The sequence below is a fragment of the Papaver somniferum genome, chromosome 1 (genome assembly GCF_003573695.1).
Source record: "Papaver somniferum cultivar HN1 chromosome 1, ASM357369v1, whole genome shotgun sequence".
NCBI lineage: Eukaryota > Viridiplantae > Streptophyta > Magnoliopsida > Ranunculales > Papaveraceae > Papaver > Papaver somniferum.
The window spans coordinates 114,506,710-114,533,691 of NC_039358.1; the positions used below are offsets into that span (position 1 = coordinate 114,506,710).

The 26,982-nt window shown below is 36.2% G+C and overlaps 1 protein-coding gene across 3 annotated transcripts; it reads left to right on the forward strand.

Annotated features, from left to right (window-relative positions):
- The first annotated feature begins 21,628 nt into the window (after positions 1-21,628).
- Positions 21,629-24,078, forward strand: LOC113297249 (beta carbonic anhydrase 5, chloroplastic-like). Of its 3 annotated transcripts, none has more exons than XM_026545684.1 (9): positions 21,629-21,854; positions 21,948-22,024; positions 22,264-22,425; positions 22,512-22,560; positions 22,677-22,790; positions 22,924-22,977; positions 23,052-23,134; positions 23,233-23,387; positions 23,505-23,647. In XM_026545684.1, the coding sequence occupies exons 1-8, from the start codon at positions 21,774-21,776 to the stop codon at positions 23,363-23,365; spliced, it is 753 nt and encodes a 250-aa protein (XP_026401469.1). In that variant the 5' UTR covers positions 21,629-21,773; the 3' UTR covers positions 23,366-23,387; positions 23,505-23,647. The 3 variants fall into 3 exon arrangements, with proteins under 3 accessions (XP_026401469.1, XP_026401464.1, XP_026401477.1); XM_026545679.1 differs by having other exon boundaries at positions 21,631-21,854; positions 23,233-23,338; positions 23,505-24,078; XM_026545692.1 differs by having other exon boundaries at positions 21,791-21,854; positions 22,113-22,425; positions 23,233-23,338; positions 23,505-24,078.
- Positions 24,079-26,982: the final 2,904 nt, after the last annotated feature.

A 26,982-nucleotide genomic window follows, 5' to 3' on the forward strand; every position in this document is an offset into this window, starting at 1 on the left:
AAGGTCGGATATTCTAATTGATTGAACAACGCACAACTAGTATCACACAGAAGGTGTGGGGATTAGGTTTCCCAGTTGCTAGAGTTCTCCCTTATATAGTCTTTCAAATCAGGGTTTGCAATCAATGTTAGCTTGGTAACAAAGCATTCAATATTCACCGTTAGATGAAAACCTGATTAGATTCAAGCTAATATCTTTCAACCGTTAGATCGAAAACTAGCTTGTTACATACAAATGAAATGCACGTTTCTAGGCTTGTGTAACCATACCCAAACTTGTACATTTGTTGGTTCAACAGTAGTCAACCAAATGATTAGCTATATGATCACTTTCATATCATCCATATTCTTCTTCACCATAACTAGTTCAAATTAACTAGTTAGAGAGTTGTTCAATTGCAAGGAAACCTTATGTAACTACACAAGACATAATTGAAGCAAAAACGATTCGATTCACTCGAATCGGTTCATGAACTATATAGCCACGCTTTGCAATTTGCATTCCTTAGTTTATATAAGATTAAGTTCACAAACATCGTTTTTAGATATAACCTACTCAAGTTCGCGGAGTGAGTTCGCGGACTTAAGTTCCCGGACGGAGTTCACAAACTCCGACAGAATTTCTCGGGACGAGAACTTCCGCCAGTTCGCGGACTGAGTTCGCAGACTTGGCTCACGCCACCATTTCAGTTCTCTTGATCAACAAAGTTCGAAAACTTCGGTTCAAGGAATAAGGACTTATACATATATGTGTTTCCACAACAATGCTTATATCCTCCAATGGTTATATAATCTAAACTCTCATTTCAATTATTGAAACATTCTTAGAGGACGTCTATAGTTGTTATTCACAAACTATTTTTCGTCAAAGTAAGCAATTTTCAAAGTGATTGAAACTTGTCATGACTTTCGTCACTAGGTAAAGATGAACTTGGTTAAAGCGAAAGCTTACCAACACATATTTCGAGAAATAGATACGCGAGATAAACTCGGCTCGAAATAGCAAATGTGTATAATCTAAGTCTATATAGCAAAACGACTTTTGTCTCAAGATAGGAGATAAATAGACTTTTGAGTGATAGATAAGTTCAAGTCTCCACATACCTTTTAGTCGATGAAGATCCACCGGTTCCTTGAGTAGTCCTTCGTCTTGTATGATGATTTCTATGGAGTTCTTGAGCTCAACTACACTTTCTATCCTAGTCCGAGACCTTAGCTATAGTAGACTAGAAATCAAGACTTATAGTTTTTATCACTAACATTGACAAACATGATTGAGATAGCAACGCATGCGAGTTCGACCGAGCAATGCTCTAACAATCTCCCCCTTTGTCAATTTTAGTGACAAAACTATCAATACATATGGAATACAAAAAATAAATAAATTAACTTTTGTAGCTCCTATTTCACATGTCTAATCTTCAACATTACTCGAAATATTCGTCACTTCCAAGTACTCCAATGATCCCAAAGGTTGTAAGTTCAGCATCATCGTTGTTGAAAATCCGTAGCTATAACAATGAGAAAACAAGAGTTCTCAATCATTGTTATACAGTGTCATAGTATCATTACACGACGTCAAAGTTCAATTGTATCACAACTTCAACAACAATACTATGGTGATATGTATCACTCCCCCTTAGTCAATACTCCATCTCACATGGAAACCACTCCCCCTTACATAATGATCTGAAAACCATATGTATTTGTAGTGTGAACTACATATTAATTCTCCCCCTTTTTGTCAATAAAATTGGCAAAGGTACAAGAACGGGATCCTAATGAAATTTCCGAAAGAGACATTTTATAACCAAAAGAAAGAAACACATATCATATTATTTAGATGCAATCATATAGCCAAGGCTAAATGCATTCATCAAGGAGTTTATAAAGATACAAGATAACCCCTATTATATTCCACAGCCGCACTCCCCACAAAGATTTGGCAAATAAGCACAAGTTCAATTAAGAACTCTCCCCCATAAAATGTCATTCCCGAAAGAACAACAAGAGCGACCTTAATTTCGAAAGAAAAGAAGTATTTATTTGGACATAACAAATCACATACAAGTATGAATTTGAATCGAAAATACTCAATTAAATTAACCACAAAAGAATCAATGATTAATTCAATCGAAAATGCTCAACATAAGTGAACTTATGGAGACTCAAAAATATACAATTAGATTAATCACAAGAGAACCCATAATTAATCTAATCGAAATACAAAATCAAACTAATCACAAAAGTAATCAATTTAATTGGTCATGCTCATCATAAGAAAACTTACGGAGCAACAACTAAATAACCAAACAAGATGATTAATTTAGTTGAACATGCTCAACATAAAGTATCTCGCGGAATAACAACTAAGCTAATCATAAAAATAATCAACTTGGTCGTTTAGTGCTCAACATAAGACACTTTATGGAGCCTCACAGTAATACATAAAATATGGATCAGGGAAGATCAATACTTCGGAATACACAAGAATTCATTCTATTTTCCATCACTATTCACATAACGACATTCAATAGACATAATCCTTGAAAACAAAATATTTTAACCTATCTTTCATCAATAATTGACATCATAGGCTTAACTTTTGTATTTGTCAAAAGTCTATTCATTCTTTTATCAATACATGCATATCGACATACGAAAGACTTTACTTTTGACAAGGTATGAGACAATCATAGTTCACGGACGCAAACACACATATCCCATAACAATTTTGCAATATATAAAACCATAAAGATTAATACTGCAAAAATCATCTTCCAAAGAAATTTAGAATTTAAATCAATAAATCTAAAAACATGAAGATGAAAACGTTGGACATAGCTATGTGTAATCACAATTATGGATATTCCAAACTCTAGTTATTCTTAAAACAAAAACAAGAAAATAAAATATTTACTAGGCAAATAAAAGAAATCAACAAGCTAAGGAACAAAAGCAGACTCCAGTTCCATGGCCGAACACGAACTAATGGTCAAATAGACGGTTCAGGATCCTCATGAGTCTTGGCGTCTTTGAGATTGTGATTAGCAGCATCCATCGCATCTTCAGAGAAGAGATTATCTTTGTGAAGATCATTGATGTGAGATTTTATGAGACCAAGGTCAGCTGAAACCTTTTTCAACTCAGTTTTCAACACATCAAGACTTTTCAGAGTATCAACAAGATGCAGTTTTGCTTCCTCAAAATACTTAAGAAAGTCATGGACCACTCAGCAGAAATCATATCCTCCTTCTCAACATCCTCATGAGTATATGCATAGTAACATGAGGCATTAGGATGATCATCTTCTACCAGGGTTCTTTTCTTCCTCCCTTTAGACTTGAAACCAATACATTTGTCAAGAAAGCCTCTAGAAAAACCACAAGCTCGTGAATAGGAAGACATTCTTGACAAACCAAAATAACCTGAAGTACGAAAACGTGACTAAGAGGTTTGGTATTTATATGGTTTCTTAGGGAAGAAGACCTTTAAGGTTACTAAGAATTGATTCGTATTAGTAACAGGGGTACCCGTACGAACACAACCCGACCCAAGGAAGAAAAGAAAACTTTAAGGCAAAAAGTCTTTTTGATACATGAAAATGGCTCAATAAATCCCATACCATAGGAGTAATTTAGAGCACAAGTGTAGCAGACACATATATAAAAGAGAGAGACGATACTAGACACACAAATACTATTTAGGCATTATTGTCTGCAGACACTAGTTTAGCTATAAACGATAAGAGGATAGCTCAACTAAGTAGAACATCAAAACGCCACAGTATACCTGATTTTTACACATCTTGCTCAACAGGAATTTTATGAGCAAGTTCTTAACCCTTGTGATTAATTAGCACAAGTATGAGCTCTGAGCTCATTAAAAGAACTGTGTTTATGATCGAGTCTCCTTTTCCTTCTGAATCTAGAAAGGGATCCCTTTTGATGTGAGAAATTATCATAAAACTTACTGTCATAAAAATACGAGACATAGTTTGAGTTCTTACCAGAAGAATTTTGACTTGAGGAGGATGACAACCTGTCGACAATTTCTTTATACCCTTCAATTATCTCCATCAAGTTATTTCTCATGTCATTAATTTTTTCATTTTCTCCTGGGATTTCGTTCACATCAAGGGAAATGTTGTTTCCAGAGGAAACGACTTAATCTTTCCTTAGACGATTCTTGTTAAGACTTATATTCTGCTTTAGAGCATTTGAGGAACTCATTGAACTGACCTTCCTGGTAACATACACAGGATAATTAAGAAAACCAACTGATTTAGACATACGAAGCCTAACTTCTCTACAGCACCCAGCGGGTGTCCTTAAAAAGGAGGTTAAGTTGTATGTGAAAAAGTGGGGGTACAACAACCACACCCAATATTTCTCTTAGCAATCTGTATGGACAAACTCCAATATACTTTCTAGAGAATCAACTAGACAGTCAAACTCAATCTAGATAAAAAGTATATCAAAGAGTTTATATCTTAATCTCTCGATTTGATATATACTCAAGCAAATATAATTCTGCGAGTCTTTATCAAATACTAGAGAGATAACTTGGATGGTACCAAAGACCAATATCCAAGTGTCAATCAATTTAAATCAACAACCAAAAGGTCGGATATTCTAATCGATTGAACAACGCACAACTAGTATCACACAGAAGGTGTGGGGATTAGTTTTCCCAGTTGCTAGAGTTCTCCCTTATATAATCTTTCAAATCAGGGTTTGCAATCAATGTTCGCTTGGTAACAAAGCATTCAATATTCACCGTTAGATGAAAACCTGATTAGATTCAAGCTAATATCTTTCAACCGTAAGATCGAAAACTAGCTTGTTATACACAAATGAAATGCACCTTTCTAGGCTTATGTAACCGTACCCAAACTTGTACATTTGTTGGTTCAACAATAGTCAACCAAATGGTTAGCCATATGATCACTTTCATATCAAGCATATTTTTTTTCACCATAACTAGTTCAAGTGACTCAAATGAACTAGTTAGAGAGTTGTTCAATTGCAAGAAAATCTTATGTAAATACACAAGACACAATTGAAGCAAAAACGATTTGATTCACTCGAATCGGTTCATGAACTATATAGCCACGGTTTGCAATTTGCGTTCCTTAGTTTATATAAGAATAAGTTCACAAACATCGTTTTTAGATATAACCTACTCAAGTTCGCGGACTGGGTTCGCGGACTTAAGTTCCCGGACGGAGTTCACAAACTCCAGCAGAAGTTCTCGGGACGAGAACTTCCGCCAGTTCGCGGACTGATTTCGCGGACTTGGCTCACGCCACCATTCCGGTTCTCTTGATCAAAAAAGTTTGCAAACTTCGGTTCAAGGAATAAGGACTTATACATATATGTGTTTCCATAACAATGCTTATATCCTCCAATGGTTATATAATCTAAACTCTCATTTCAATCATTGAAACATTCTTAAGGACGTCTATAGTTGTTATTCACAAACTATTTTTCGACAAAGTAAGCAATTTTCAAAGTGATTAAAAATTGTCATGACTTTCGTCACTAGGTAAAGATGAACTTGGCTAAAGCGAAAGCTTACCAACACATATTTCGAGAAATAGATAGGCGAGATAAACTCGGCTCGAAATAGCAAATGTGTATAATCTAAGTCTATACGGCAAAACGACTTTTGTCTCAAGACATGAGATAAATAGACTTTTGAGTGATAGATAAGTTCAAGTCTCCACATACCTTTTAGTCGATGATGATCCACCGGTTCCTTGAGTAGTCCTTCGTCTTGTATGATGATTGCCATGGAGTTCTTGAGCTCAACTACACTTTCTATCCTAGTCCGAGACCTTAGCTATAGTAGACTAGAAATCAAGACTTATATTTTTGATCACTAACATTGACAAACATGCTTGAGATAGAAACGAGCAATGCTCTAACAGTATGCTGCATGTGTTGCCCCCATATCTGAGAAATGGCCGGAGCGGTTGGGATGATGAATTGAAGGTAAAAGGTCTAGGAAACCATACAAAGATTATTATATTTATTTATTTGTTTATTTTGATTAGAAAATCTATTACTAATACGTCTTACATATGTGTTGTAGTATCAGGCAGGTCGAAGGCAATATGAGATGGATCCGCCACCAAGGTTTGGAAATATGAGCAAGTATTCCAAATATGGAAAGACACTATGAAGGATATGAACCCAGAGACACTCAATGAAAACCGTCCCGAGTCTCAACCGGCTCCGACGGCTTTTCCAGCTCAGATCCGGAATCCATGGTTGATTTGAATACCGATACAGATGATGGTTCTGGAACAAGTAGCCAAGGCGCCGTCAGAGATTCTATGAAGAAGATGACCCGAGAGAATTTCCCGGTAGGGATAAGTTGAAGAGGGTCGTTGCACAAGCTAACATCGTCGATAGAGGATCCACTACAACACCGCAAAATTAGCCACGACAGACATAAGTGACGCAATGTTTCGTGAATATTTGGATATACAAAAGCAACAAACATAAGTGAACCTTATGGGGAGAAACTTGAGGAAAATGCCTCCATTACAAAGAGCTGCAATGAAGAGACTCTAGAATCCTATTTTGACCCGACTCGGACTACCTACACACCCAATTCAAGTACCGGAAGATGACGGTGATGATGAAGATGAAGATGATTATGAAGGTTACTATTGACAGTCAAGGAGTTGTAATTTTATTTTAGTTGCGAATTTGGTTTCTTTTTAATTCCACCAATATTAAAAAACCATGTAACGTTATGAACTGAACAATAGCCCCTGCTTAATTATGTTATTGTTATGTTTTTAATTTTTTTAAGTGTCTAGTTGTATTAGTTTATTTTCGTAGCCTTAATTGGTGCAATTTATTTTCAAATTAATGAAGTAAGCCCGTATTTATAGTAGTTCCATAAAAGTTATAAAATTAATGACTACTTTAATTAATTTCAAACATAGGTCAAGACAATACAGTGGTTAGTTATTGACTATTAAACCTAACTCACGCACATCGGATGCTCTTAGCACGTGTAACAAACCTTTAAACCGATATGTGTACCTGTCGGCCGAGTGGTGTCTCGGGATGGTTTCCAAGAAGTTTACCAAAAAAACCATTAAATCCACTGCAGTTACACCTATATCCATGTCTAAACAACCTCCTTGGATTGTAGTCATCCATTCCATCCTTAATAAGGAGGTAGCATTCGTAAAACCTGAAATTGCGTCCATGCGTTTCACGAAAATATGCTTTCGCCATTGTTTCCTACACGAAGTTAAAAAATACTCAAATTAGTATGTGTTATTTTATTATTTTTCAAATAAAAAGAATTTAAAACTATAAATCCTTACGATATCCATTTCTGCTATAATGGATGTCGGCGGAATGTCCCTAAGAAGCGTAGCTTGGATGATAGCATATGTTTTGACCTCTTTTTTTTATATTCCCAACCCTGTATCTTAAAGCTTGCTTTGATCTATGGTTTGGATTCAGAAAGTTATCTTGAAAATGAGAATACACCTGATCCCAGAAGTTATTTGGGGGTCCTACAACATCAACTACAACCGGAGATCTCATTACACTAACCCATGCAGCTATGATTGTCGTATCTTCTTCAACAGTGAAGTTAACATTCATATTGGATGAATGAGATGTTAAATGTTAGGTTGTGCAATCCATATGGGTACCAAGGACTCTATTTATGGGAAAAATAAAGGATGTGTCGTCCCTCCCTTGCATTCACTCTTCACAGATGTGTCGTCCCTCCCTTGCAGTCACTCTTCACAGATGTGTAATCTCTTACAAGGGACTTTAGTTTTAAATTGATAATATCATAAATACAATTTGTAATAGGCCATATCATTACACTCATAACTTTAGTGTAGGACGTGACAATTCAATGTCAATAGTTTGAAACTGTGGTGGTAATAATTGGTTTCCGAATCACATGAGAAGGGATACACTGCAAAATTTTAATGGGAGAAAACCGAAAGGAAAAAAATAGTTTTCCATTATTAATAATACATGGATAAATAACATAACTATGTCCTTGTCGTTAGACCCGCGGTTGCACTTAGCCCGTGTAATAAGCCTTTAAACCACCATGCGACCCTGGTGGACGAGTTTAGTCTTGTGAAGGTTTGCAAAGAGGTGCACCCACAAAACCAATTTATTTGATGCAACCATCCTTAACGACGTGCTAACAATTGGGGGTCCATATAAGAAAAGTGATGCCTCATGCTGAGGTAGCAATTGTGATACATAAATGTCTTTCCCTTATGTTGGAGGTATAACTGCCGCACATTTGTATCCTGCAATAAAAAAACAAATATAAGGTTGGTGTTTAAATGAAAAATTCATTTTAAAATCTTGTAGACGTATTTACAGTGTTGCACATACAATCATTTCTTCAGACCACCCTTCGGGCACATTGCGATATATCGGTATCTGGAGTGCAACAAAAACGTTCGCCTCCTTCTTTATGGTGTAGACCCGAGACTTTAATGATTTCCATGTCTGACGGTTGTGATTACCAATTATTTCGGTAAACAATTGAGCGACACTGATCCAAAACTCATTTGATTTTTCGCCTGTTAATACATCTGGATCATTCGAAACATTTCAGTAAGCCCATGTTAGAGCTTCGTCTTCCTGTGAAGTGTACCGGATTTCCATGCTACGCAGATTAAATATGTAAAACTAAAACAAAATGATACTCAAAGGAAAAAGGTTATAACATAATGAAAATATAAAACTTTAAAAACCAATTGTGCATATTGATAGGTTAAATTTGAAACATTCATTAACAGTAAACACCTTTTCCTTTTTTCTAGAGTCGGGTGTCTATGTTGGGTCTGATGGAGCCTATCTATAGGTAATAATCAACAAATAGGGTAACAATAGATGACCTAAAAATATTTGAAATAGTAGTATCACTGTTTACAAATGACTCATTGTTTTTACCAACGTCCCAAAGTTGTTATAGACGCTCATCGTTGTTCACAGACGACCCTTTCGCATTTCACTCGCATTATAAAAACGTTGGTAAGGTTACCCAAAAATATCCACAAAATATCTTACCTCTGTTCGATATTAACCCGAGTAGAAAAATAATCCTCAACAATGAGTTTTAATCGCAAGGGAAAATAAATAGTTTGTGTGGAAGCCAGAGAGATTTGTCCATTATGTTACAAGGTTAACCATAGCTTTATTGAATTCCCATGGATCTACTCAAAGTGTCTCCAAAAAGATTGTAATGGCATTAAGATTGTAAAGGAGTCACGAGGGATAAGATACGATATTTGAGGTGTATGTATGAAAATTGTTGTGAAGAACCATAGTTGCTGTCAGATGCAACGAAAGTCAAGGAAGACGAACACATCGATGAACTTTGCAAGAACTTGAAGAAAAAAAGGAAATTTTGAGATTGAGAACCAAAAAATTGCTCCTTTCTCAACCCTAGACTGCAATTTTTATATGAAACTCCACCGCTCAAAAGAAAAAAGCACGTTTGGCAGACATTTCTGGGGATGTTCAGTATGTAACTCGGTGGAATGAACCAAATGGGTCTCGTTATGCTACAGTATAATGAAGCTGAAGTTGGTGATGTAACATGCGGTTTTATGTTTTATTGTGTGTTTTAGTTTGGTCAAGAGATGTTTATGATGTTAAGTGTGGTCGTATGTGTTAGATCGAAATAGGGAGCAAAGGTAATGATTATGATGTATTTTGTTTTTTTTATTCTTGCAATGATGTAATGAACACCTTTTTAAATGACGAGTTTTATTATAGACATCTTAGTACATTAGAAATCATAATTCAAAACTTAACTCACTTTCATAGGAATCACGGTTACACTTAGCACGTGCAACAAGCCTTTAAACCGTAAGGTGTCTCAAACGGACGAGTGTTGTCTCGTGAGGGTAGAGAACAGATTTACTCACAAAATCTTCTGTAAAAACTTATAAGTACCCTCCCATTCATCGGCATAAGGAACTCCATTGATATTTCTTTTGAGATCTGTTAGAAGGTCTACCCGATACTTGGTTTTCATAAATTCATAAACTTCGTTGTGAGGAAATCCAACCCCGTATTCTCGCCGGTACTCTTCTTTTGCCATTAACTCCTGCAATATTAAAATATTTACTTTAAATCAATTTTAATTGATTTAAAATCACTATAAACAAATGGTTAAAACATTTACCATTCTCGATTGGGTCATCTCTTTGGGATTAGGGTCGTTATTGAACACGCGTTTCTGTTGGAAACGAAGACTACAAAGTGCAGATTGGATTAATCTATGCCTATCCTTTATGTGTTTTAATGTTCTTCCCCTTTCTGTTCCAAATTCCTCCTTGTAATCGTGAAAAACCCTTAGCAAAAAAATTTCTTCAGTTACGACGCCTCGTCCATAGTCTTCACTGTATTTTTGGGCCACCCATATTTTCATTTTTACCAAATCTTATGCGGAATCAAATTCAGTCATTGTAGCTTAAATGTTATTTTTATTTTTCTTTTTTATGATAAAAAGATGTTCAAGGATACCACTAAATTTGGTGTGTGAAATACCTTTGAGTAACCCATCATTTTATAGGATCCAACTTACTAATTGGTGTGGAAAAATGTTAAAACCCATCTCATACACTGTTTCTTTGACAAATACTGTTTACACACCATAATTACTTTTTACGAACAACCCTTCCTAATTTCGAATAACTTCTCATGTTCATAAACACCCTTTACTGTTTATGAACAACCCAATACTTTCTAGAACAGACAATTGCTCCTCCCAAACAACCAAAGACTGTATTAAAAGTTATTCACTATTAACTTACAACACTTGCACTACTTTTGTACGTAATTTATTTTCCGCACTGGAATACTACTAAATCCCTCAATTTAGCAGACTTCTCTTCAACAAAGGACCATTACTGTTTAAAACGCCTCTTGAATGATAATGAAAGACCAATCCTGTATAAGAAGAGATATTAGAACGGCTATTGGTTATGTTATATATTTAACACAACCAAGGGTCGTTCTAATATCTCTTCTTATATATATATATATATATATTTTCAGAAATAGGTGTCGCAAACACAAGAAAATGACTAGATGATTTTGAAAAAGCGGGGGTCTAACAATCACATCCAATATTTCAAGTGAAAACTACAGACAAACCCATTCTTCAAATTTTTTCCACTGTGAAACCCACGCCCAGAAAAGTTCACGGGCACACCCATTCTATCGGTGAAAATTTCTCCCAAACCCATAATTATTGAAATTTCCGTTTATCTGTGATTTTCTTCGCCTGAGTTTTCTTTTTCTTTTAATCTCTAGATCGATCCATGTATATCTTCTAATTTACCGATAAGTTTATAGATTTGGATTACAATCATGACTCTGTTTGTTCAATACTGACAATGGGTTGGAACATGATTTGGTGAAGATTGATGGAAATTCAGGTTGTTGGTTGTTAGATCGAAGACGGGTTTGTGAAGATGGGTTCGAATTGAATTTGAACCAGAAATTGAAAGCACTGATGATTTCCCCATTAACATCTGGTATTGAAACAGGGAAATTAGGGTTCGATGAGGAGCAGATACTGAATTGGTAATGGTTCTTGTTGATGTAAATGTGAGTCTGGGTTCGGGATTCAGAAAATTCTTCAGAAACATACCTCGTAAAATTTCTCCTCAAAACAATTGATTTCAGAGCCAATAATACTGATGAGGAGAGTGTCATCAGCATTGGATCTCTTCTCAGCTAGAGAAGACAAGTGATGATGAGATGGAATTGACGTCGTTCGAATTCGAATCACTTTTTCAAATAGATTAGTAGTACTGTTGCTAGTACTGGTCTTTATTGGGATAGTGAAAATGGCAGAGATGTAGTTTCCATGAGTAGTTCTGTTTGCTGGTGGAAGTACTGAATATGGAACTTTCTTCATCGTTCTACTCATAGTAAGTTGTTGTTCTGTTTCCTATGTCGCACTTTCAAACATATTACTCTCCTATAAATACCAGCAAATAACCATTCCTAATAACTCATCTCATTTCCTACTGAAATCCCTTCAACAAATTAAGTTATTAGATAGTTCAGGATGAAGTCCTCATCTTTAGTTTGTCTTGGTTTTTGCTTTGTTTTTGTGTTGAATGGTTGTTTAGGTCAGATAGAATAGCAAGGAGGAGGATGGCAAACCCAACAGCGACAACAGCAGTCACGCCGTTACCAAGGTCAAGCTAGTGTCGAATTGAGAACATAAATGCACAAGAACCTAAACGCCGTGTTGAGTCTGAAGCCGGTGTTACAGAGTTTTGGGACCAGAAAAACGAACAATTCGAGTGTGCTGGTGTCGCCCCTGCTCGATATATTATCCAGCCTAATGGACTTCTCTTGCCATTTTTTGTTAATGCGACAAGATTTGTTTACATTGTTCAAGGTATGTTCCCTGACATTACATTTCAGTTGTAATTTCTAAGCAGTGTTTAAAACTGAATGCACTATTGCAGGTAGGGGTATGTCTAGAGCTCTTATCCCTGGCTGTCCTGAAACTTTCCACTCAATTCGACAATCTGTGCAGCAACTAAGAGGAAGAAGCCAGCAACAGGGAGCTAGATATCAACATCAAAAGATCTGTAGCATTAGACAAGGAGATATCTTGGCTTTACCTGCTGGAATAACTCATTGGTTGTATAACGAGGGAGAGACCCCGCTTATTGCATAACTTGTTATGCATGCTCGAAATTGGTTGCATAACACGTTCTGCAGTTGTTTTTTTTGCATAACTTGTTATGCAGTCCAGAAAACGGTTGCATAACACGTTATGCAGCTACTTTTTTCTTAGTATTGAAACCAACAAAAAATAAGGTTGCATAACTTGTCATGCACCTACAATAATATCTGCATAACATGTTATGCAGTCGTGAAAATATGACCGCATAATGCATTATGCATCGAGAAAATTGTTGCACAATATTTTATGCATCGAGAAAATAGATGCATAACCTGATATGCATCCGTAAATATGGATGCATACTGCATTATGCATCAATTTTTTATGTACACACTAAAATCAACCAAAACAATGGTTACATAACTTGTTATAGATGCATAACTTTGTTATGCAGATGCATAATTTGTTACGCAGTCGAGAAAATGGTTGCATAATTCGTTATGCGTCTGCAGAATGTGTTATGCATCTTTTTTGGTGGCTGCATAATGGTTATGTAGTCAGTTTTCGAATTTTTCCTAAAATGATTATCACCTCCGATTTTTTCGTCAAAAATAAAAATTTGATATTGTTGTTTGTACTCGTTGCGTAGCTCTATTAAAAAGATTTCCAACGATATAAAATTTGTAAAATTCCAAGGCGCGGATTTTTAGATATGTTATATCCAAGTTACGTTGCCAATTATACCCCTGATGCATTACCGTCATGCGGATGCATAATCCGTCATGCAGACATTTTTAATAATTTCATATAATTATGGGTGTCACGAAATTAATTATGGGTGTCACAGTACCTAAAATTAATTGTGGGCCTGACAATGAGAATATTATTTGTTTTGGGCCTGCGCCTAGTTTTCCCATATTTCAATTAGCAATCTGTATGGACTAACTCTATTATACTTTTAAGAGAATCAACTAGACATTCAGACTCAATCTTAATAAAAAGCATATCAAGGAGTCAATATCTCTATCTCTCGATTTGATCTTTACTCAAGCAAATGTAAATCTGCGAGTCTTTATCAAATACTAGAGAGATAGACTTGGATGGTACCAAAGACCAATATCCAAGTGTCAATCAATGTAAATCAACAACCAAAGGTTGGATATTCTAATTGATTGATCTCAACGCACAACCTGTGATATTTCAATTATATAACAAAATATAATGCGGAATAGAAATAACACAGACACCAAAAATTTTGTTAACGAGGAAACCGCAAATGCAGAAAAACCTCGGGACCTAGTCCAGATTGAACACCACATTGTATTAAGCCGCTACAGACACTAGCCTACTACAAACTAACTTCGGTCTGGAATGTAGTTGAACCCTAATCAATATCACACTGATTCAAGGTACAGTTGCGCTCCTTACATCTCTTATCCCAGCAGGATACTACGCACTTGATTCCCTTAGATGATCTCACCCACAACCAAGAGTTGCTACGACCCAAAGTCGAAGACTTCAATAAACAAATCTGTATCACACAGAAAAGTCTACGATGATAGATAAATCTGTCCCCCACAGATAAACCTACAAGTTTTGTTCCGTCTTTTGATAAATCAAGGTGAACAGGAACCAGTTGATAAACCAGACTTATATTCCCGAAGAACAACCTAGTATTATCAATCACCTCACAATAAACTAAATCGTATGATAGCGAAACTAGATATTGTGGAATCACAAACGATGAGACGAAGATGTTTGTGATTTCTTTTTATCTTGCCCTATCAGAGATATAATCTCAAGTCAATTATTTTAATTGAACTCGTACGATAGAAAATGGAAAGATCAGATCGCTCACAATCCCAATGAAGTCTTTAAGTCGTTAACCGACAGGGTCTCGAGAAGAAACCTACGATTAAAGGAGAATCGACTCTAGCAAAACTAACTAGTATCACACAAGATGTGTGGGGATTAATTTTTCCAGTTGCTAGACGTCTCCATATAGTTTTCAAATCAGGGCTTGCAATCTAAGTTACCTTGGTAACAAAGCATTCAGTATTCACCGTTATATGAAAAACCTGACTTATCCAAGCTAATATATTTCAACCGTTAGATCGAAACTTAGCTTGTCTCACACACAAATGAAATGTATTCATTTAGGTTTGAGTAACCGTACCTAAACGTGTACATTGGGTTGGTTCACAAATAGTTAACCAATGGTTAGCCATATGAGCACTTTCATATTAACCGTATTCATATTTCTCATAACTAGTTCAAATGACTCATAAGAACTAGTTCAAGAGTTGTTCAATTGCTTAGGTATTTATTCATAGACACAATTGAAACAAAATCGGTTTGATTCACTTGAATCAATTCATGAACAATATATCCACGGTTTGCAAAGATTGCATTCCTTATTGATTTATTGTTTAAGTTCATGAAACTACCGATTTGAGAATTAACCAGCTTGGGTACGCGTACGGGTATGCGCACCTTAGCTACCGGATTTGAGTTTACAAACTCAACAGAAATTTTCGGTTCGAAAACTTCAATGGGTACGCGTACGGGTATGCGTACCTAAGGTGACCGGTTTTCAGTTTGAAAATTCCACAAACTACAATAGAAATTTTCGGTACGCGTACCTAACCTGTCTCCTTCACCAATACCGCATGCACACATATGCACGCACTTGATTTCCGGCACATGGATTTATACACTAATGTGCGAACACACTATATGCTTATATCCAGAGTTGGTAATCTCAACTCTACATTTCAATCATTGAAACATTCTTCTATAATGTTATAATAGTCGTTAGACAAAAAGAATCAACTATCGTCATCAAAGCTATTTTCAAGATTGAAACGTCATCATGACTTTCGTCACAGGTAAAGATGAAAATGGTTAAAGCAAAAGCTTACCAACACATATTTCGAGAAAAAGATAGGCGCGTAAACTCGGCTCGAAATAACAAATGTGTATGTATGAAAACTATCATACTTATACGACTTTTGTCTCAAGAGTGGGAGATAAAGTAGATAGACTTTTAAGTGACAGATGAGTTCAAGTCTCCACATACCTTTTGGTCGGATGAAGTTCCACTGGTTCCTTGAGTAGTTCTTCGTCTTCGTAAGATAATCGCCATGGAGCCTGGAGCTCAACTATACCTAACTATCCTAGACCGAGACTTAGTCATAAGTAAACTAGAAATCAAGACATATAGTTTTGATCACTAACATTGACAAACATGCTTGAGATAGCAATGCATGCGAGTTCGACTGAGCATTGGTCTAACAGATTTGATCACTCAAAATAATGCACGACAAATTATGACAATTCATGGTGTAAAAAGATGTAGGGAAAACAATAGTGATGAAACTATAGACAATTCTCAACGAATTGAAATTACATTGACACAAAATATCATATTCCCAAGATATACAAAGAAGTTAGTGGTGTGGTAAAACCAAGAACATGGGGTTGTTGGGGTTTTGTTTCGTAGACAAAACTATATGGCTGAAAAGAGACTTTTGGTAACAGATTTGCAGCAGAAAACAATGATCTAATGCTGTCAAAACCGTGGCTAAAGGGCAGTTTCGGGTTTGGAATGTCTACAAGGTTTACTTGGATTAGGAAACTTGTATGACGGTTTAGTATAATTTTTTCCAAGTTTAGGGTTTCCTAATTAAGGTGGAAGACCATTCTTAGAAGTTCTCTAAGACTTGGGGAGCAAGGATTTGTCTACTATATAAGAAGGCTTATATTGTGAGTAGAAATCCATTCTCTTGGTTAATTCTCTTGGAGAATCCTCTCTTTATGAGGTTGTTTGGGTCACAACCTTGTGTCCTACAATGGTTGGTGATGGGGAAAAATCTATGTGAGAAGAGTGACTTGTAATGAGAACGAGTATGGGAGAAATCTAGGGTTTCTAGGGTTCATATGGGGGAAGTTAAAATTCATGATGTTCTTCATGTTCTTGTCTAAAGTCGAAGCAACCATGGCGGTGGAGGTTTATGGAAGAAGAAGAACAAAGGAAGAGGTAAAACTCTTCGTAATATGTCTTGTTGTTTCTAACGTTTAGCACTAGTGGGTTATATAGCTAGTTGATTATATGATGTGTGCCGATGTAATAACTTGTTATGATAATGAATATTCTCGGGATGGTTTTGGCCGTGGATGTAGCCTACAAAGGTGAACCACGTAATCTTTGTGTCGTATGTGATTGTCTATTATCGTATTGATTATATATTCGTGCTAGTATTATTCGATCATGCTAATCTAAAGATGTAAGAGACGGAGTCGAGCTAAGTTATCTAAAGTAGGATGTTTCATGGAATTGACTTCTATGAAAACATGTTGGTTCAAGATGAACGAAACCTCGGTTTTCCGACAAGTGGTGCGGTGAGCGTGGATAAAGATGGCAGTGATTCGGTAGTTTGAACAAGAGGTTTCAAAGAAGAGAAAATCTTGGTTCATAGCAGAATGGTATAGATCATGAAGATGATGAGTAAATCAAGACCGAACAAAGAATAAGACGACATCAAAAAAGATTCGACAACTTTGTTTGATGTGACTATGATTCGTTTTGAAGGTGTTTTCTTTACAAGAGAAGATCGTTCGTGGGTTCAACTGGCGTCTGCAAATATTTTTAGGTGAATATTTTTAATCATGGTGGTGCTAAGTGACAATCATTCATACACAACATATGAAGATTGTATCATGTTATGTCTACATGGAGATGACTCAATATTGTTGGTTCTTGTAGTTGGTGAAGTCCGTCTGGAATTGTTTGATGACTCAGATCAAATAATATCAAGTGTTAGACATGTGTCGAAGAAGAAGTATTATACAAACGGTAGAATAATGAGTGATCATGGCGACGAAGTAGTTTGATACAAGTCATATAGAAACTTATATAAATTATATGAAGAAGTTGTTTGGGGTGATGCTAGAAGATCGACAAATAGCGATTCCGGTGGTGCAAGTGCAAAGGAGGAATTTGGCTTAGGTGGTGATTCAATCTCAAAGTACAAGACAAATTTGATTCGTGCTAGTGATGATGTCCGTCAGGATGGCCTTGTGTAAGGTGGTAAACATTCATACTTTATTGGAGTGAAGTCGAAGGTTTTGTTCACGTCACAAAAGGTGGTGATTGTTGGGGTTTTGATCCGCAGACAAAACTATATGGCTGAAAAGAGACTTTTGGTAACAGTTTTGCAGCAGAAGATAGTGATCTAATGCTGTCAAAACCGTGGCTAAAGGGCAGTTTCGGGTTTGGAATGTCTACAAGGTTTACTTGGATTAGGAAACTTGTATGACGGTTTGGTAGAATGTTTTCCAAGTTTAGGGTTTCCTAATTAAGGTGGAAGACCATTCTTAGAAGTTCTCTAAGACTTGGGGAGCAAGGATTTGTCTACTATATAAGAAGGCTTATATTGTGAGTAGAAATCCATTCTCTTGGTTAATTCTCTTGGAGAATCCTCTCTTTATGAGGGTGTTTGGGTCACAACCTTGTGTCCTACAATGGTTGGTGATGGGGCAAAATCTGTGTGAGAAGAGTGACTTGCAATGAGAACGAGTATGGGAGAAATCTAGGGTTTCTAGGGTTCATATGGGGGAAGCTAGAATTCATGATGTTCTTCATGTTCTTGTCTAAAGTCGAAGAAACCATGGCGGTGGAGGTTTATGGAAGAAGAAGAGCAAAGGAAGAGGTAAAACTCTTCGTAATATGTCTTGTTGTTTCTAACGTTTAGCGCTAGTGGGTTATATAACTAGTTGATTGTATGATGTGTGCCGATGTAATAACTTGTTATGATAATGAATATTCTCGGGGTGGTTTTGGCCGTGGATGTAGCCTACAAAGGTGAACCACGTAATCTTTGTGTCGTGTGTGATTGTCTATTATCGTATTGATTATATATTCGTGCTAGTATTATTCGATCATGTTAATCTAAAGATGTAAGAGACGGATTCGAGCTAAGTTATCTAAAGTAGGATGTTTCATGGAATTGACTTCTATGGAAACATGCCGGTTCGAGATGAACGTAACCTCGGTTTCCCGACAGGGGTTACAAGATAATATTTATGGCAAAAGGCATCGATAAGAGTAAAAAGTTATTCCATGTAATTTAAAAATTCAATGAATCCAGACCAACGGGTTTACTATAAACACCCTATACTGTATATAAATGACCCTTATTAATTTGGAAATTCCATAACTCTTCAAAAACACCCACGACTATTTAAGAACGACAATTATTCAAATAACCCAAATTTTTTTTCAAAAGGCGTTTACTGTTAACTACCAACCCTTACTCTTTACCGAAAACCATCCGTCTCGAGAAGAGAAAATTTGTTAGTCATGGAGTCCTATTCGGCACAAGAATACCACTCAGTCCATTTGTGATGAGGTTGATCACATACTTTATATCAGAGTTTTTTTTTTCACTCACTCTTCCTATTTAAGGGAACGAATTTGCTGAGTTCTCTTCAGTAACTAGAAAGACAAACAAATTTATACTTTGTATAAAATTAATCATGCGCTTTAGTAGTGAAGAAGATTTGGGGGTTGTGCGGGCATGAATTTCAGTTACAAATCAAGGTCCACCGGGAGATTGTGAAAATGAACAATCTATTTTTTGGCACCGTGTTTTTCAATCCTTCGAAGATATTACCGCAAACGAAAACGGTCAAACAAAGATGTCTATTAAAAAAAGATTCGCTTTGATCACCACCGAAATCGATACTTTTGTAACATTTTTGCTTGACGTTAACATAGGTCATCCAGCATTGTCCTATGAAGCTCGCGTAAGTAAACATATCACCTTAATAATTACTTGGTCTAACAAAAAAAATGTCGATACTTATTCATTTAATTTTTTTTGTTTCCTACAGAAAACAAGAGCTCGCATCGAATTTCGTGCAGAATCAAAGAGGTCATTTAAGTATGATCAATTGTACGAGCTCTTAAAGGACGTAGTCCCGGCATACAATGTAGAGTGAATACATCTGTGTAATCGACTGATAAGTAAAATATAATGGGACTTTATTGTTTTCGGATCAATCAGTTTCTTTAATTTATCGCTAATGAACGTCATTGATAATTTGAAAAACGACCCCTACCATTTACAATCGCCCCTTTGCTGTTTTCGAAAAACCCTTAATGCATACGAGAATATATTATGATGGCCATTGGTTGTATTAATAAAAACACTTGTACGTTAGGGTTAAGCTCGGTCACTTTGATCCGGGTAGTGAACCATTAATTCTAGACTACACTTTCAACGATTATGAGGAGAGCACGAATTAGATAAAAAGAATGTAAATTGTGTAGTAGGGTATAATAGGGGTGTAGGAATAAAAATGTCAAACAAATATTTCTTTTCAGCAAGGAATAAGGACTCGCTTTAAAAATTTGAAGGATGACCCAAGCTTCGATTTTAAGCGAAGTCCACATCCTTGCTGAATTTTACAAAAACGAGGTCATTTTCCTCGCTTTTTCATTTTTTCTAGCGATGATCCAATCCTCGCCTATTTGAAATCCCCGTTATGCTTACCAGCTTTCGAGTAGAGAGAAAGAAGACAAATGATTTTAAACCCTTTAGCCACTGCGAGATGTCGCTTTCATTACCAAGTTTTCATCCACTACACTCAGCCTTATGCAGGGACGGAGCTAGGAGTTCAAGTTGGGGGGACAATTTTTTTTTTTTTTGACAAATTCATAATGGAGTATAAATTAACAAGAGCAAATGTTGTAGAGGTTGTTTGTATGAAACTGCCATGTCTTTTCGTAGCTGCGGGTGTTAGGATCATAACCAAAGAGCATCTGTGCAAGAGGAATGTCAGGTTATTTATACTTTAGAACAAAACCACTCTCTGAAACAGTCTATAAAACAACTTAAACCAAGGCGTGTGGACTTTCTAGAGTTGCACCGAATCCCTTACACCAGCTCCATGATTCATCCTTATTATTAGCTGCAGCAGTATATTTCTTCGAAGACATCTTCTTGTAAGTCCATTTAGGAATCTCCTACCAGTAACATACAACCAACAGTTGAAACAAACGATTCTAGTTTAAGTATAGTATGTAGTACGGAAAAACTGATCCTAATTATCATAAAAAACGTGAACATTTTCCTAATCTAATTTTGGATGCTTATGCAATACAATACAACTCCATTAAATTATCCCAAAAGACTATAGAAATGAGACATCCCTTTCCAGTGTTACTTGTTTACTGCTTTAGTACTACAAAGGCTTCGGGTAAACAACTAGATTTAAACACGTGAACAGATCTTAACCAATTACAATTTTTTAACTTCACAGAATTGTCCCCCGTTTACACTAAAAAATTCCAAATTGAATAGATCAATGTATGTAATATCATAAAACTCAGTGGGGACTGCTGTCCCCACTAGACCGTTACTAGCTCCGTGCCTGGCCTTATGCTCCTTTTAGAACTCTGAGCCCAAATTGAAGGTTGTGTTATCTTTCGTTAACGATAAAGATTAAAGAGTAGTCTGTTTCTTGATAGCTGATGCTCCTCTGTTATCAAATATAAATTTTTCAACACTTATGGAGAACCGTGCGTAAGTTTAGTTTCAAGTTACGGTAACCTGGCGGTCAAAGTTAATTGTTGCCATTGCCATCATCGAAAGAGTGTATGAGGACAAAAAAAAATTCTTGGTTAGGTCAACAAGATGAACACATCACAAATCACATTAATCTTAACATTTTCCAAACAACAAAAAAAGTACACCTAACAACCACCAATCAAAACTCACTTTCTTTATTGTTTTTTTCGTACTTACACGGTATTAAGTATTAACCGTTTTTCAAAGTTTTTTTTATCGAGTTCCTGAAACCGACACTCTAATTTAACAAAAACTTGGGCGGCAGCAAGGTAAAACACTGGGCGGAGATATAAAAACTTACCCTAATTAGTACAACCGAACCGATAGGTGTTAGTTATACCTGGAATCCTCCGTCTTTGCTGGAAGTAGAAAAAGGAAATCTAACTCCAACTGCATTTTCCTCTGCACATTCAATTTCTTTCTTCTACCTCCATTTTCTGTTACTAAATTTAACCTGAAACCATTCATAATGGCTATCTCAGTACCCACCTCTGTTTCTAAAGAATCATTTCTTTTCAATTCAAAAAATTCATTGAAGAACAATACCCAAGTAAGTTTATTTTATCAAATTCTAACCAATTTCGTTTCCGAAAATGTGGGATTTTTTTCTTCTTACGAGCTTATGATTCTTTTTTTTATATAGGTGGTTCAGATCTACGGGTCTCAGCTGAAACCGGTGAAATTTGAAGATTCTCATTTCAAACATTTGGGTTTAATCAAGTACGTCTCTGTTTTTTTAAGATTGAATGAAATCCCTAGAATTTTTAGATTTGTAAATTCTAATTTGTTTGGATATTCATTTTTATAGGAAGTTTAAGATATTCAAAGCCCATCTTCAAGTCTGACCCATAAAAGATAAGAGTCCCTTTAATTAACTAATTTTACTGTTAGATCAATCCATTTGTAATTGAGATTTTAAATACAGTTTCATTTGTTTCGATTCGGAACTTGATTTTTAGGAGAAACCAGGGTTATTTGAGATTGGAAGCATCAAGGGACTCGGTTTCCTCAACTCGAGTAGCGCCAGTTAAAGAAATGGAGAAGAAACCAAATGATCAAACTTTAGATCTCTTTAATGACATGAGAGAAAAGTTTTTAAGCTTCAAAAGATTCAAATACTTGTAAGTAACCACTGGACTTAACTTGGGTTATTTGATTAAGCAACAATTACCTTGTGCACAAAGTTTAATTCGCGTATTATGAACAGGGAAAAGTCTGATCATTATCAGAAACTTGTTAATGGACAAGCACCAAAGGTGAGGCAAATCACTGCTCAATGTTTTTTTCTCCGGAAAATTTAGTCATTTGTGTGTTGACTTTGTTTGTTCCTTGGGATATTGTTGTTAATGCTAACTAACTAGTTCAAGAACAGTTTATGGTGATTGCTTGTGCAGACTCAAGAGTATGTCCTACTAGCATCTTAGGTTTTGAACCTGGAGAAGCCTTTGTTGTGCGAAATGTGGCTAATTTAGTTCCTCCATTTGAGGTATTATATGCTTCATCTCTTCTGCACATAAGTTGTAGTTTGTTTCAAACCACCGTTCCATTTACAGATAGATAGATACCTTTGAACATGACTCTTTTTCTTGAACTCATGTTTGTCTTGCTCTTTTGTGTAGAATGGACCCACGGAAACTAATGCTGCTCTTGAGTTTGCGGTCAATGCTCTCAAAGTAAGTCTGCTAGTACATTCTCTTGAGCCAGTTTGTTGTAGAATGAGGTTTAATGTGAGAAATTCTGTGTACAGGTTGAAAATTTATTCGTCGTTGGTCATAGTTGTTGTGGAGGCATTCGGGCACTTATGAGTATGCAAGATGGTGTACATTCAAGGTAATTACCTTATAAAAGTTTTTTTGTTTTTGTTTTGTGGTTTTAGTTTTCGCTTCTTTCTCTGTCTCTCTCATATTAGATATTCATCTATGTTTCAGTATCTTTATCAAAGATTGGGTTATTAATGGGAAACAAGCAAGAACAAGCACGATGGCTGTTGCGGCAAACCTCGGTTTTGAACAGCAATGCAGGCACTGTGAAAAGGTATTCTCTCCTTTGCAGGACCATTAAGGATTGATCAACATTAGATTATGTAAGCATTAAGTCTAGTAACATGCTTTTTGTAACCTTCTTTAACGATATCAGAAAGATATGAAATTCAGTTTTCGGAGGATTTTGATTAACAGGTTTATGGGTATTTGAATTGCAGGAATCTGTTAATCACTCATTGGTGAACTTGCTAAGCTACCCATGGGTAGAAGAGAGAGTACGGAATGGGTTGCTGTCTATTCATGGTGGCTACTATGACTTCGTCAACTGTACATTCGAAAAGTGGACTCTTGACTACAAGGGAAATAGTGCAGAAGAAGATGGCAAATATGCAGTCAAAGATCGAGTTTTTTGGTCTTAAGCTATTCGCCCCTTCAGTGTTCCCCCCTTATGATTGGGATTATTAGGAAAACAAGTGTTTAAGACCATCAAGTGTGATAAGTCCGGCATCCGTTTGTTCCTTATCAGTGTTCTTTGCTACATTAGCGAGCAGGGGATCTACCGAGGTCGCGTCTTCCAGTTATCTTCTGATATGTAATGTAATTTTATAGGTAGCATCCTCCAGTTATTTTGTGATATGTAATGTAATTTTATAGGTCGCATCCTCCAGTCATCTTGTGATATGTAATGTAATGTACCCTTGTTGTTGTTGTTGTTGTTGTGCATTAATTAAATTGTTATTGTGTAATTTTGATAATTCAAGTGATATTATCAATAAAATGTGATTTTTCTCACTTGTGTTCTGATTACACTATGGTTATTCTGTTTTTGATGGTTAATACAAAAAGATTAGTAGTTGGTACACGCAACGAGGAATTGACCTTGTGAGACTGAACAATGAGTTGAGTAGCAGGTCTCATTACCAGATGTTGGAACTGTAACAATGAAATACAGAAAAATTATGTGAAAATTAAATTTCTGAAAATGAAATAAAACACTTAAATATTTAACAGCATACTGAGAACAGAGTCACTTGATCATCAAGTTGTCCTTAACACGATAGTTCATCGGTACGTCTCAAAAATGATTGATGTTAATACCCTATGGTAAAGTCCTATCCAGGATAAAACTGCACGTTGCAAGTACTATAAACACTACAGAACTTGTCCACTTACGAACTCAAGTGCAAAGCTTTGGAATATAAAAAACCACACATAGCGAGAAAAACAAAAAGAAGGAGGATAGAGCTAGAGATAGTAACTTGCTCTGATACATAAATTACTTTTTGTAACTCCCCCATTAAACATACACCGTTTAAAAAATTAAAATCATGTTTTAATTTTAATAAAATAGTTTAATGAATTAAAAATTTTGTTTTAAGTATTCCGTTTAGAAATTAGAAACTTGTTTAAATAACCCTTTTAGAAATTACAAACTTTTTTGATTTTAACTCGTTTAGGAATTAAAACTTGTTCTAATTTTAATCTTGGTTGACTCATGCATGTGCATACATGCGCTAGGTAAGTGTCTCATCCCCACCCATATTTGCATTTCATTCACTCATAGAAAATGAGTAAGCATCCTTAGACCTTTAGGTCATTCGATCAATTCTAACCAAGACCAAAGAACTAAAACATATTAAAAAGACTCATTTTTCTCCAACAATCCCCCACATGAATGAAATACCGATAAAAAAATAAGAAATCAGAAAGCGAGACATACCACTATAGGCAAGAGGTGTCCATGAGGTCTTGAACATTTGCTTAGTGAGAAATTTTCGGAATTACTTGATGGACAGTGAACGTGATGTCTTGGACTACCATCGTTTGGTGTAATTCATGATAATAGCCACGCGTGATATCTCTCTAGGTGCTGTCAAGTTCGTGTCGCTGTGTCCATATTGACTTTCAACTTGAAGTTTATACGTCTTAAGGCTTCTAAGGCATCATCCTTACCCCTAAGCGAGTATACACGATAGTACCTTGTATAATCATTTACGAAGTTATATACCACTTTTTACCACTTTTGTTTGGGTTGATTTCATGTCAACTAGGTCTAACTGAATGAATTTTAAGGGCTTAGAATTACTCTGAATAATTTTGCTAAAAGGTTTTCTAGCATATTTTGAATCTACGCGGATTTCACTTTATGTTCAAAACCTAAACTAAATTTGGGTACGCATCCTACGCTAGCAAGTTTATGCATTGACTTATAAGTTTACGGTTCTAAATTTACCATGCGACACATTCAACGGCACACAAAAGAAAGCACAAGAATCAAATATGTTCACTTTATCGGATTTTCCGTCTTGTATACACCCTAAGTCTTATAACTCTTGCCTAAAATCACTGCCCTTAGTTACAAAAAGTTTTCCAGATCTAATTACTATCTTAATTAAATATTTTACGATCTACAACAGAACAAGATACAAGATTCATGCATAGGTCCGGAACATGAAGAACTTCATTCAACGTGAGAGTCTTTACAGATATGAGCTTCTGCTCGACATTTCCCTTTCATGCAACCTTTATTACAGACGAGTTACCCATATAGAGTTTCTCGATATCCCATATTGTGACAGACCGAAAAATTACGCCTAGCACGCCAGGGCGCGCAGGCCATAACTCTCCCGGCGCGCCATTATTACTCTACTGACCGTACCTTAAAGCTAGGCAAATGCACTTCCATTTGACCTTCTGCGCTTACCCACTCTGTGTAGTTTGATATGAAGTATGAGCATTCCTTTGATGGAATGCAACTAAGCCTCATCAAGCTTAGCCGCAATCATCTCTTGCATCGCATCACCGAGCTTAGATGATATGAGGGGCCAATATATCGTAATTATCTCGCAATTAGATGATATGAGCGACAAAGTGTTGGGCCGGCAATGTTGCAACTCATTGCGGATGCCTACATACCCTTCTCTATTCTAAAGGGATCAAGCACATACCGTAGTTTATCCACGAAGGGACAACAACTTAAGCCAAAATCGTTTGTAAGGCCGCATCCAAGCAATAATGGTAATGGCCTAGTCCGTATAGACCGTTTAGTCAAAATGCACAAAGGTTGCGCATTATCGGGTCGTCGGCATGGCATAGTTATGCCTTCGCATCATATGCCCCATTGGAAAGGCTATGCAACTATAAATGATACTTACGCATCATTTATACTCTTTCGTCTAAGCTATGAAGCTTACTTGGTGCATGGTCCGCATATGTACCTTCAACCAACTACCCCTCCCTATATATATTAACTTGCAATTTCTACAACTTTGGAAAGGGGAGAAAAATGAATTCACCAAGTCCCAAGGCCAGGTTGTTGCCATATATTTCTGAGTTACCGACAATGATTGTCGAGTTCTATTCTGTAATGCAAAATGATTGCGCACCACTCTTTTGTCTGTTGTACATTGATTGTGTACTACTCGTTCTGGCTATTGCACAATGATTGCGCACCACTTGTTCAGTCTGTTGCAAAATGATTGTGCAATATTCACTTTGGAATATTACACAATGATTGTGCAATATTGGCTCGGCCATCCCTCTCCGGACTGATGCACAATGATTGTGCAATATTTCCTCTAGGTCAATGTTACTCTTAACACACAACGGAGCTTGAGATGAAGCTTCATCTCATGCCATGGCGCATCTTTGAGCATGTGACATACTAAAAATTCGGGGTGTTACATCATTAACCCC

What these genes read in the sequence shown, in the direction of transcription:
- LOC113297249 (XM_026545679.1), top strand. Translation starts at nt 21,774, where the DNA reads ATGGCTATCTCAGTACCCACCTCTGTTTCTAAAGAATCATTTCTTTTC. An exon ending in TTAATGGACAAGCACCAAAG is followed by an intron (nt 22,561 to 22,676) that starts GTGAGGCAAATC and finishes GTTCAAGAACAG; the next exon opens with TTTATGGTGATTGCTTGTGC. An exon ending in ATTTAGTTCCTCCATTTGAG is followed by an intron (nt 22,791 to 22,923) that starts GTATTATATGCT and finishes TCTTTTGTGTAG; the next exon opens with AATGGACCCACGGAAACTAA.